The sequence below is a fragment of the Centroberyx gerrardi genome, chromosome 9, assembly GCF_048128805.1.
Source record: "Centroberyx gerrardi isolate f3 chromosome 9, fCenGer3.hap1.cur.20231027, whole genome shotgun sequence".
In the NCBI taxonomy this organism is placed as follows: Eukaryota; Metazoa; Chordata; class Actinopteri; order Beryciformes; family Berycidae; genus Centroberyx; species Centroberyx gerrardi.
In genome coordinates this window covers 18,940,178-18,952,917 of record NC_136005.1, presented here as the reverse complement: position 1 = coordinate 18,952,917, position 12,740 = coordinate 18,940,178, and the positions used below count along the sequence as shown (strand labels likewise).

General features: G+C 43.3%; 1 protein-coding gene across 1 annotated transcript in view; it reads left to right on the top strand.

Moving 5' to 3' along the window:
* The first annotated feature begins 286 nt into the window (after window positions 1-286).
* Window positions 287-12,740, top strand: part of crocc2 (ciliary rootlet coiled-coil, rootletin family member 2) — a 28,857-nt gene continuing 16,403 nt past the window's right edge. The window contains exons 1-8 of the mRNA XM_078285819.1: window positions 287-343; window positions 707-860; window positions 994-1,109; window positions 9,390-9,557; window positions 9,649-9,732; window positions 10,611-10,714; window positions 11,887-12,031; window positions 12,486-12,592. Of these exons, the coding sequence (XP_078141945.1) occupies window positions 287-343; window positions 707-860; window positions 994-1,109; window positions 9,390-9,557; window positions 9,649-9,732; window positions 10,611-10,714; window positions 11,887-12,031; window positions 12,486-12,592 (935 nt within the window). The remainder of the gene's footprint in view (window positions 344-706; window positions 861-993; window positions 1,110-9,389; window positions 9,558-9,648; window positions 9,733-10,610; window positions 10,715-11,886; window positions 12,032-12,485; window positions 12,593-12,740) is intronic.

Genomic DNA, 12,740 nt, shown 5'->3' with positions numbered 1-12,740 from the left:
AACCTCGGCTGGGATTTGACTGGAGCCATGTTGCCTGCAATCACTAAAGTTTGTTCTTAGCAAAAAACTTTCTGCAACCCTTTTTGTATAACAGGTGAAGCACAAATTGACAATGCGCTTCAGCTATTTTCCTTTACTTCCAATGACAACGTTTTTGTGACATGCTTGCTTTGCATTGGTTTGACTCAATTTCTGGCATTTGGCTGCTTTTCGTCTCATGAAACGAAGCTATCAAAAGTGCAACTTTTACTAGCGTTATATTGTTAAAGCTGGGCGACATTTTGCAATGAGTTCCCAGGGGGACCAAGGTGCACATTCACCTGGACTGGAGGCTGTGATTCAGGTTGGTACAACATGTTGCTCCCTGTCCTAGCTTACTGTTCATGTTTTGACTGAAAGGAAAATCTGAAAACGTGACCTTAGCTTGTTTGAGATGTACCTGGAACTAGCATTACTAGAAACACATATCACATAGCCTACCACCTCTTAATAGGCGCTCAGGCTAACCTTGATATTGACTTAAAAGCAAAATAGTGTAGTGTAGAGTGATTTAATAATAATGACAAGTGAATAAATTAATGGATAACTTAGGGCCCTGTTGCATGTTCTCTTCATATAACAATAGCCTAACTGTAATGAGTTGGAGTTAGTCCTTGTCTGTGTAGTTGTAGCTAACTGATGGCTGGGTGGCACGGTGTGCTTGTAGAAGTTGGAGGAATCTCTGCTCCACCCTGAGGGCAGCACAGCAGAGAAGACCCTGACCCTGCGAGGAGATGGACTGGACCCCGATGCCACACCTACACCCGTCTCCACCCGCATCCGCCAGATTATCACCCGCAACCTGGCAGAGCAGCCCGCTGGTGGGGAAGAGACCTATAGTCCAAACTCACAGACCAAAGCCTTTTATCATTAAACACATTCAGTATTATCGATTACCCTTGACCTTAGTAGTTGATAGCCCATCTCTATGTGTGATCTGTTTCCTAATCCCAGGCGAGAGCTCTGCGGTCAGTGTGCTGGAGGAGAACAGGGCCCTGAGGGAGCAGCTGTCTCAGAGCCAGATGGACCGTGACCAGCTGCTGGCCAAACAGGCCAATCTCACAGACACGGTAGGAGAGACACAGGACAGCAACACGCTCTCAGGTCGAGGTCAAGTTATGGAATACTCGTTGGAGCCTGTGCCATTGTAATAAAATGTTTGCTCTGTGACGAAATAAAAAGATCATTATGTCACCAAAGATGGTATAGCACACCAAACAGGATGCAGGTGATTTCATCTAGATAATTCTATTTTCCTTGCCAACTGTAGATAGACATCCTCATCCCCTCATTCTTGATCTGAACAATAATGCATAGAAAAAAAGTGTCTCCATAACATATCATAATCATGTTATTTTCAACATGTGTAATCTGTGTACTATGATGACTTGCTTTCCCATTTACTATCTAACTATCTAACCCTACTATCTTCTGTTAAAAATCTGTTTGCCATTTCCCAACCTTGCTGTGCATGTCCCTTAGTAACTAAGACTAGATTGGCAAATACTGTTTACAATGTTAGAAGTTAGTGCAGATCTCAAGGGAGTTGGAGTATGTAATACTGTAGATGGTAAAGACTGTTCAGTTTTGTTTGGGGATGAGATCAAGAAAGCCAGTCACACTAGAGCATTGACTGCAAAAGGCCACATACCTTTGAAATGGAATATGCTTACAGCAAACATCAGCGTAGCACCACTCTTTCCAGCAGGGAAAGCCCTTTGGAGTTGGGTAAACAAACAGTGTGGTAACGAAGCAGGTTCAAACGGCTTCGCATGTACTGTATTGAAAAGTGGAAAAAAAGGCAGAACATTCACACTCTCATGAATGAATAAATGTCAACTGGCAACAGCACATTAACTTATATTTTATGTCACATCATACTTTTTTTCTTTAATTAAAATGTAGAAATACGGTTTACCAATTACAGTAAGTATAAGCAGCCATTATGTATGTGTATGCGTGTGTGTGATTGTGTGCATGCGTGCGTGCATTTGTGTGTGTTTATATGCGTAAATAAGAGGCGAGGTTCATGAAGGGTTTCCTTGTGGTCTGCTCAGGCAGTCAGACCCCCTGTGCTCACGAGGGCCGGCGTCTCCCTTCACAGCCCCCCATGGTTGCCCCCTCCACCTAGTGGCTGCTGTTTAGGGGGAAAATTGTGAAGGTCACTGGCCTCCTCCCTAGAGGCTGTGGAAGAAAAAGCTCATTTTTCATGGTGCACAAAGCAGCCATTTGTGATAACACTGCCCTCATTCTGCTGCTTAAATCTAATGAACTCCTACTGCTTGCCTTACTCCTGGAACTTATTTTAAAACCGAGGCTATAAATATAACTTAATTAGCTTGGCAGATATATATATATAGCATATTTATGTTGTTGATATTTTTGGAGGTGTGAAAAGACGCTAAAGAGGCAGAAAAAAAAGAAAGCAAGTGTTGCTAGCAGTTGATGTTCATACCACTGGCTGGTAATTTGAAGAGTGGAGGGGCAGGGTTACCACAGACCGAAGTTTAGTTTTGTCACAAAGAGTGGAAAAAACATCAGCGATAATGCAATTCAGGCTATTATCAGGTAGTCCCTCAAAAGTCAGGCGGTTCATCATGAGGTTCCTGTTGTGACTCGTCAGTTCCAGTGCCGGCTGCTGTCTTCTCCCTACTCAGTCTGTCAGAATTTTCCCCTTCAGAGCAGCATGATTTTGGCTTGAGTTTGACATGTGCTGCGCTGTTAATCCAGTGTGCTAATCAATGTCCTAGAGCAAAATATGCCTTGGCTGTGGTATCCACGCAGAGCTAACTTTTTGGCCAACACTCTTACCTGGCTATACAATACTCCCTCAACTTGTCTCGCCTGAGGAGTCATATATCACTGCAGCATATGATCAACTTAATTTGTCAATCCCTTTTGAGGCCCATTTCAAGTACAATGTCCCCAGCTGCTCTTGAGTGAGCTGCCAGGCAGTATGTATCTAACATCCACAATATCCAATCTTGGGAACCATTTATATGCACCATATGTTTCTCAACATTGAAGTAATAACTTATTTTGTTAAAAAAAAAGAAACAGCTATTGGGAAGTGGAACTGGTCCATGAGAAGCTTTAAGAACCTTTACAGTCAACTTAGGTCCAGGCATTAGCATTTATCCCAGTCACTGTGACAAAGATTCAAGATGAACATTACTTTACTGGCCAATTTACACAAGGTAATTGGAATTTCTCCCTGCAGCAGTTTGGTTCAGGGTCGTGCAGTGATGGTGGGGACTGGGTAATACCATCCCATATAATAGCAGCCATCCTGCGCCCTCCTGTTCAGACCATCAACCTTTTGATTATTAGTCATCCTACTAACAGGCTAACCTGCTGCATATGCTTTGTAAACAAGTTGATGCTATGTGATCGGGTTTTTGTCATTACAGTACTGTTTGTCAAGTGCAAAATTTGCCAAGCCAATAGCGGGAAAGCTTTAACCTCTCCATGAGATTACTGCATATTTGTTGTTGAATAATTTCCCCATAGATTCACTGACACTTACCGTTCTTTATGCCAAAGCACAGTGTGTTCAATTGTAAAATGTCCTGAAATTATGTTGAGTCACTCTTGTGTTTTATTACATAATCCAGAGTTGTTCTGGTGGACTAGAATGCTGACTTTAAAGCATTTTTTTTTTTAAATCTGACTGAAACAAGGTTGTCCCCTTGGACATGTATGCTGGGGAGTCAATACTACATATGATGCTTAATCAAAAGTTTTTCTCTGGAGTATATATCTAATGCTCAAAGTGTCAAAATGCCAGCTAAAGCAGGTAGGGAAGGATAGTTATCCCTCAACTCCCCATTCTTCCCCGACTTCCCTTTAGTCCCTTTGACCTGACAGAAGACCCTTAACGCAATACCGGTGAAGTCACACCTGGACTCTGAAAGCCGCCCTCTGTGTTTCTGTTAAGTCACTCAGTATGATCTCTGGTGACCCCAGAAAATTGCTCCTGAACCAGGATAAACCTTGACCCAGTTTGCAGAATTGGATGGTCTCAGGAGATTGGAGAACATGTTAGGGTGAATTCTGAACCCTCTGTGTTGCTTTTGGATCCCTGCCAGCATACGTTTTCTCAGGCTTAGACAACTATACCCTACTGGTTTAACGCTTGGTGATTGGCTGCACAATACTGCAATGTGGTAGTTAGTTGGATAAAGATAAACTCTTGCTGAAGGATTTCTGACACCAACTGCCAAGTTGCCAGTGCTCACTCTTGAATCCTCTGGGTTTTTGTATAAGGCCTCTGTCAAACATAGTTGGAGCAGATAAAGTCTGTTTTTAGGGATTGTGTTACTGTCCCCTTCTCCCTGCTGCCCCCTCTGTTTTCAGTTTGTTTTTCCTACTGGCATAAACTCATTCATTTATGCTGCATGGAGTGCTGCCAGAGAGTCTGACTCTCTCAACTATCATGAAATTGTAAAAATTAATTGCCTTCCCCAGAGAAAATATTCTTAAAAGCCCATCCCAGCACAGTCTTTTTGATGAAAGTTTTCCATTAAACCTTGTCAACATTTGACATTAGGCTACTCATATTACCTGCCTTTAAATTCAAACATCAAACAAACTTTTTCCAATTCTTTTTCAGATGTCACGGGTGGCTAATCAGAAGTGAATTCTTGAACCGACAGAGTGGGTGTATTTGTGTGTAGATTTTGCAGTGCACTTTTCTTGCCTGTGGCATTGTGTTTAGCATTAAAAGGCCAGCCATGTGCTCATGAGTATACAGTATGTATGCTTGGCCAAATTTACACATACCATTTAATGTCGATATCTCTCTGTATGCCATCACAGCAGCTGTCCCCATAACCAAAAATTTCACTCCACGGCAACATACTCATACAGACCAATCCCCCGACTTCCATTCCCCTCTGTTTGTTATCCCACATTGTGTAATTACCATCAGTGACGATACATAAACAGCTTTCACAATCAGCTGGGGCTCTTTCACAGAGTCAGCGCTCAGGGGGTAATGGGAGGGGAAGGGGGAGCGGGTAAGTTGTTGAAGTAGGATAGTAAGTTTTGGGCAGCTTGGGGGCGATGGACATCCGCTCCAGCTGTGTTTAGGAATCTGACAGATAGTGCACTCCATTAATTCCCTTTATTAAGCCTCTGGGTCCAGGCCAAGCCAGGGAAAACGATTGCAGCTGTAACCCTTCACATGCTGGCTGGACTGTGCACTCATGGCCAGATGTCGCACTGGGTGAGTCAGAGATAGAGAGAGAGGACTGAGAATGTGGATTAGTTGCTGGTTATGCCTAGAAACATCTCTTTGTATACTTGAAGAGGTATGGATCCTTGTAACCAAAGTTATAGGTGCGGAGTGAAATAACTTCATAACTGCAAAGCAACATTCAAGACATTTCACAAAACGTAGTTGAAGGATTAGCCTAGATAAATTGGTGAATTATCAAATCCTAAACTGTTGTGACATTAGGTCATTAAGAGAATACCATAATCATAACTTGGTAACTGTAATGGATTGGATTTTGATCTACCACATGAAGAAGGCAGCAAACTTTGGCCCAAACACAAAAGCCTTCACAAGGGCCTTGAAAATGATTCTCTTGTTGCTTGTTGGCAGATGAATCAAAGCAAGATTATCCCTTGATGTTGTTTGAAATATTTATCAAAAGAGACAATACAAGGAGTGGCACAAATCATAAATATCAAGAAATATAAAAAGCTAATTCAAAGCACATTTTAAAGGGCTGAAAAAGTCTTTTACATTTGAAACATAAGCAGGGCTCAAGAAACAGATACTTGGGATGGAAAAAAAGAAAAAGAAGTGTAGCAACCATATGGAGGCATAAAACATGCCACGACAAAAAGGCTGTTTTTGTATAAATTGCATTTTGACCATTATTGCAAAATGGCAGTAGATGACCTCAAAGAGCTGGGCTACATTGGGATTGGGCTCAGCCCACTTTAGGGGGCCGTGGAGGCTGCTTGAGAGTGACTGTACTCTGAGGCAGATCGTAAATAGCAAGGGTGTTCAGTGTGCACACTCCCGGGCCCCCAGTAAGCCCTATAAGCCCCTAAGTTAGGGCAGATGGAGGATTGGGGTTACTCGCTCCTCTCTTTTGCTCTTTTACAGTCACCAATGGATGGGTGTGTTGTGAAGAACAATGAGTTCAAGCTCACTTGGCGATGGGGGTGATGAGATTTAATGATGCGAGCAGAGCAAGGGTGGAGATGGTGGTGTAGGGGAGTTTAGTAAAGGGGGGAGGGGGTCTCCACAACAGACTGTTATGGCGCCCTCTTGGGAGCTTCCTCCATGGAGCATGGCTAATCCAGAGCAGCCCCCGGCCTCCTGCTTTACAGCTGACTAGGGAGAAACCATAAAAAAAGCCTCCTCTCTGTGGTGTGTGGAGCAGGGGCGAGGCTCTGGCAAGAAGCCCACACACTGTAGCTATGTATGAAAAAGAGCAAACATCCCTCACCATCAGGGCAGGGCTGGGACCATACGGGGTTGTCAGGGACACCTGGTCACTGAGTGCACAGAAAGGCAGAGAGGGCAGAGTGCGGAGTCTGCAGCAGTGGCAGCTGTTGATGGAACCACTGACATGTGTCCTCCACCAAACAACACATGCCCCATCTGTGAAATACTGAAGATAATGCCACACTAGGACACTTTGCCCAGATAGAAATGGAACAAGCCTATGATTTGTAGAATTTGAGTGACCTTCCAGCTGTAGGAAAGGTGTGTTTTCTCTGTAATGCATGTTTTCTAATCATGATCACTTACTTCTTAGTAAGACCACACTCACAGTGAGCGAATAATGATTTAAAAATGAGAAAACAGGCACGGCTCTGTCTCCCCTTCATGGAGGTGTGCACGGGTGGCTCCCTCCAGGGCAAGAGTCTTATCAGTGTCAGATATGTGAAGATAATTTGGCCTGCTAGATTGGTTCCTTATGGAAAAACAGAAGCCTCACAGGGAAAAAGCTGACTGTAGCATTTAAAAGATATAAGCATATACACTGCTTCCAGTGAAAACCTTTGTCCTGTTATGATCCCTTTTATGCATCAAACATCAGAAAAGATAATGTACACTTAAAAGGGTGAGTTCAGTTTAGACTTGCATGTAACTAATAATATCCCTTTCTGAATTGCATTGTTGCAGTATGGTCTAAGTTGTACCCCCTTTCCCCAAAGTTGTATTAGATACCTCTATAAGGCTCCAATTGTAGACTGTGCTCATGTGTTGTAATAAACCTTGTGTGCTATGGCCATGTATTCAAGGTGTGTTTAAAAAGTACTTGCTTGTTGGTAATACACTGTAATTGCTACAGTTGTGCCAAAATACTTGAAAAGATGCATAATCAGTACTGCTCCACACACAGCTGTTTCCAGAAGTCCCTTTAAACACAGCTGCTGCAGTTCTGTGTGTTTCAAACACTCCGCCCATGTTGTTCCTCCCTTCTCAGTCCCTAAAGCTGTCACCTCAACAACGGGCAGTAAAAGAAGCTTTTGTGTTCTCCAGGTCCTCAAACAAAAACTCTAAATGCACAGAGCCAAGTGCATGATGGCTGCTTCTGTAGTTTGTAGTATAAAATTCTGAAATGGGCATTTGAAAATGTGTTAATAATGGTGGCAAAGTGGCTGGGTCCAGTGTTGAACAGTGAGACTATTGTCCTGGCTCTCTTGGAGCCTGCTGGAGAGATTAAGCACCCAGAGAAGAGATGAGGTACAGAGGAGAGGAGGGAGGGAGGGAGTCGCAGGGTTGATTTGAGGGGCTTGGATGGTGGTTTGGAGAGTGTTGCAGGGGAGGGGGCTCCCTCGCTCTCCTTCTCTTCCTCTCTGTTTTAAATGAGAAGTCGGCAAGGGCAGTTGGAGGCACGCAGTGTGTTGTAGCGCTCTAGGGCCATGTGGTTTGTATTAGTGAGGACAGGGTGTCTGGCACCAGGATAGAGAGTGGGTGGTGCAGAGGGAGTTTAGGTTGTGTGAGGTTGAGAGGTTACAGGACATTTGGATTTCAGATATGGGAGAGGATATGAGATTCCACAATGAGAAAGACCAGTACTTTGTATATCTTTGTGTTTAGATGCACACACACACACACATACACACAAACATACTGCACTTGGACATTCCAAAGACTGACATTAATCCAGTAACCTCTAACCTCATCTTTAAGTCTAGCCACTGCTTGTCCAACCCTAACCCTAAAAAAACATCCTTCGCCTCTCTAGATTTGTCTAGCAGTTAAATCATGTGTCGGCTATTTTGGGTTTTCTGTTCCTGTCGGGACATTTGGATCCCACAATAAAAACATACCATGCACACACCATACTCCTAACAAAAACATAGCCCAATGTATATGAAACACCTGGGCCATCAAATGTGTTCTCTGTACCACTGTAATCATTTGGATAATTCCTAATCACATTTAAATACATGACAAAGAAAAGAAAGTACCCCGTCCAACTGGGAAATGGAGCCCTAGAAGAATGGGATGGATAAAATCAACAGTGGCATTACAGCTGAACAACTCTGAAGTTATTTTCAAGTTAAGTCTATATTTAAAAGTTCATTGGTGTCATTATGACAAAATATGGCTAGAGTTGGTAACTTGTATCTCTGTGCTTGATAAGGCAATTCCAATAGAATGAACAATGAACGCAATAGATTTGTTAGTTGATCCTGACATAATATGTGATGATAATTTATCTGTAATTTTCATTGATAGACTTGAGTGAGTGTTTGGAAGCATCGCTTAATCAAGCCATAAACCCATACAATTTAATCCATTATGTGTGTTAATGTGGGAGTAATTTGGTGTAATAAATCAGTAGTGGGGCTCTGTGGCTCACTGAAATTGCACTGACTAGAGCTTTGACCTCTTATGTTTGGCACTTACAGTAGAGTTGTCCCTCATATTTAATCACATCAGTATCAATATCATTAAATTATGTGATGGATACATACTTAGAGTGCTTTACTTTAAGATGTTTCTTATTACAGTCATAAATCATGTCTCATGATAGCCTATCTATTTGGCATAGACATGCATTCATGGGTCACCTCAAAAATGCATTGAACAAATTCTTCCATGCATTGAATATTATCATTCTGAAATATAACCCACAATGAACAATTACAAAGATCATCGCTAGACTTTCCCATGCTAAATGACCTAGCTGAGTGCAACTGATCCTCTTACCCGACCTTTATATATTATATATATAACTATATTATAGTTATATCCAGAGATATAGATTATACAGTGCATGCATAATGTGTACTGTAATGTGTAGTAAGACTGGCCATGTCCAGCCATGTTGTCAAACTTGCTGAAGGTCAGTTGTCACCACCCCATCCAGCTGGGGCAGATGCTGATGTTGCAGTCAGCAGTGGACTCAGACCAGGACAGCGTGTCGGCAGCCCACCTGCAGCTGCAGACCGAGGAGAGAGCTTACAGACGTAAACTGCAGGCCTATCAGGAGGGCCAGCAGAGACAGGCCCAACTTGTTCAGAAGCTGCAGACCAAGGTAACTGGAGGTAGAGTTCAGAATTCAGAGGTGAAGTTCACCTCGTCTCAAATTGTGTACCATTATGCACCTTATGTTTGTTTTATGCCAGGTTCTTCAGTACAAGAGGAGGTGTGGTGAACTAGAGGAACAGGTGCTGGAGAAAACCTCAGAGTCTGAGAAGCTAAGATTGTTGGTAAGTCATGGGAGACTGTTCAAGAATCCATAGTGGAGTCACTGTAAAACCCCTCATTTAGCTTTTTTTTTGTGACAGCATTAGATTTTGCTAATAGAAGTGTAGTTCCCTAATGATGATGGTAATAGTGCATAGTCCATAATCACACTCCTTCCAACCATCTTTACAGTATGCACAGTATCAATGCATTGCTAATCTGAACCTGTGACATCCAAACTGACCTAAAGTCTAATGGCATAGAGTGGTTTAGAATGGTTCAGTGATGACCTGAATCCACCCTTTCAAGCTGAATTGTTTTTTATTCCATTGTTTATCAAGATTCAAGATTCAATAATTTATTGCCATATCAACCTTACAGTTGATTTGGAATTTGTTTCGGTGCACTCCACAACAGCAGAACATATAATCACATAGTACACACAAGAAGTGTCCACAGAAAAACACGCTGCCACAATTACAAAACAATAAGTACAATTAGTGCAACTATAGGCCCATGCCCTTAAGGTGACAAATTAAAGTGCATGTGCTTGTTTATACAACCAGTGAAACATTTAGGATGCGGATTGCTACAGGGTAAGTGCTATTATACCTGCAGTTAAAGGCATTTCAACAACCAGTAAGTGAAATGTGAAATAATTGAAAAGTAAAACATGCACTCTCCATGTTTTGAATAAGTTTTGCTCTGTTATGTAAATGTATTTCATTCATCCAAATATTTCACTTGGCTGTATGGCCTCCACAGAGCATTTGCATTAACTGGTTTCTACTGTAATTATGTTGTTCTTTAAATTGTAGGTAACTGCTAGCTTACTACTGTAAATGCTGCCTTATACTGAAGTGTTACCAGTATGCCAGTTAGAGATGTTGTATGTGTGCAGCTGCAGGCCCACCTGGACTCAGCCCAGCGGCAGCAGCGGACAGAACAGGACCTCAACATGGCTGTCCAGAACAAGTCTGCACAGCTGGAGGAGGAGCAGAAGAGGTGAGGACTGGAGTGGGTACCATGCAGTGCAGGTAGTCAGGGCATCCAGGCAATAAAGAAACTTCTACAGACTCTGTAGAGGCAAGCAATACATGCTAGGGTGTTTTAGGAAAAGAAAATGCTCAAACGTTGGATTCCAGAAATCAGAAAACCCACACCAGCAGGGAGTCTCTATTTGGATGCAGACTCAGAGCAATAAATTCATGGATAAGCCTGTTAGAAATTTGCTCCCGTTTTTCTTTTTCTGTTTCTTGTTGAGAAGCACAAAGCAAGCCGAAATATTTCTGAGAAATGTGTGGAGCAGAGATATTCCCAGCAGTTCTCTGGGCTTTCCTGCTGTTTTTTCTTGCCCAGGCTGCAAGGAGAGGTTTGGGGAAGGCAGAGCCTGGCCTTGGTAGATAAACTCAGCATCCAATTTGTCAGAGTAAATTAGTGGGACCATGTTGGTTCTCTTCTCCAAAGCATTTTAACGATGCCTCGCATTAAGTGGGGGCCGACCTCTGCAACTGATGCCAGATTTTAAAGCCCTGTGATTTATGGAGCTATGGAACTCTAATTGAAATGGCCATGGCAGAAACCCTCCCATTTGCCAGGGCCTGATCATTTTTACTGCCTAGGAGCACCACTTACTGCACAGTTACCAAGAACTATCCGCTTAAGCACTTTTTTTCAACTGTCATGTAGAGACTAGGTCTACAACAATGAATTACCTGTTTTGTGTATTATTGGGATTATTGAACCCCTCTTTCCCCTGTTCTCAAGTCCCTTTAAGCACGGTCTCATATTATACATGCAAACACTGGTTTGGCTCCCTCTCAAACAGATAACTGAACATGGAAAACTGGCACGCTTTACTGTAACAGGGTGTGTGTGCAGTGTGAGAATGATGTAAACATTTTTGTAAATGACCCTACAAGCAAATCTGGTTGAAATTAGGACTGAGTTGACACAGACTTTATAAAACTGTCACACATGTTCACCCTGTAAGCGTGGCTGGCAAGGGTGGATCTAAAGCTAGGATTATGAGCCCATAAATGTAGGAGTGATATAGTGGCCGCATGAATGATGGAGTTTGGTTGCTGAGGTAGGGTTGTAAGAGGGTGTCACGACAGTAGTTGTCAAGTGAGGGGTGCCAAGGAGCCTCTCAGTGTAATGAGGCTTGTTTTCCCCAGGTGTGCCAACCTCAGCCAAGTCAACTCTATGCTCCGGGAGCAACTGGAGCAGGCTGGCAGCGTCACCCAGGGGCTGACGGAGAGCTTGTGGAAGGCCCGCGATGACGTGGAGTTGAGTGACACCCGTCTACGCAGAGAGCAAGAGGTGAGAAGAACCGCAAAAATGAGGAGCTTGAGTCAGAAAAAGAATACAGAACTCAGGTTAATCCCTCTCTGTACGGAGATTGTGCAATTAAATTCCTGTTGAGTTCACATGGGGTAGGAATTCCATTCATAGCCAGTTTCGTCAATTCATTCTCATTCTTTGTTCGTTTCACTGCCATGATTTTTGAGCTGTTGTTTCCTGTGAAAACATTCCAACTGCTGAGAGGAAGGAAAATTTTGTGCAAACAATCTGGCATTCATGCTGTAAATGGACTACATCTGTTGATACAGGGAAATCCGATTGTTTGTATGTGTGCCAGTGTGTGTCCAAGAGCGTCAGTGTTGTATCTGTTTGGGATCACAATAAAAATGAGAGGTGCCGTAGTGTGCTGAAAGCAACCCTTACCACCCACCCTCCAGTCTCCAGTGCCCTTGTTCCCTGTCTCTCTCCCCAGACGTGTGCCTCCCGGCTGGGTCGTGAGCAGGCCCGTGTCAGAGCGCTGTGGCGCCAGGCCGCCTCCCTGCGGAACACTTTCACCCAGCTAAGGACTTTCACTGACAGGTGAGCGTGGCGCGCTGCCAGAACCCCTCTGGCAACCCAGGATTCCACAAGCACCCCCTCCTTTCTTCTGTCTCACCCTCAACACTCCAACCACAGCCATCTATCCCAGCCGAGGATCAAAGTAGAGTAGGTCAACGGGGTCGCCTGC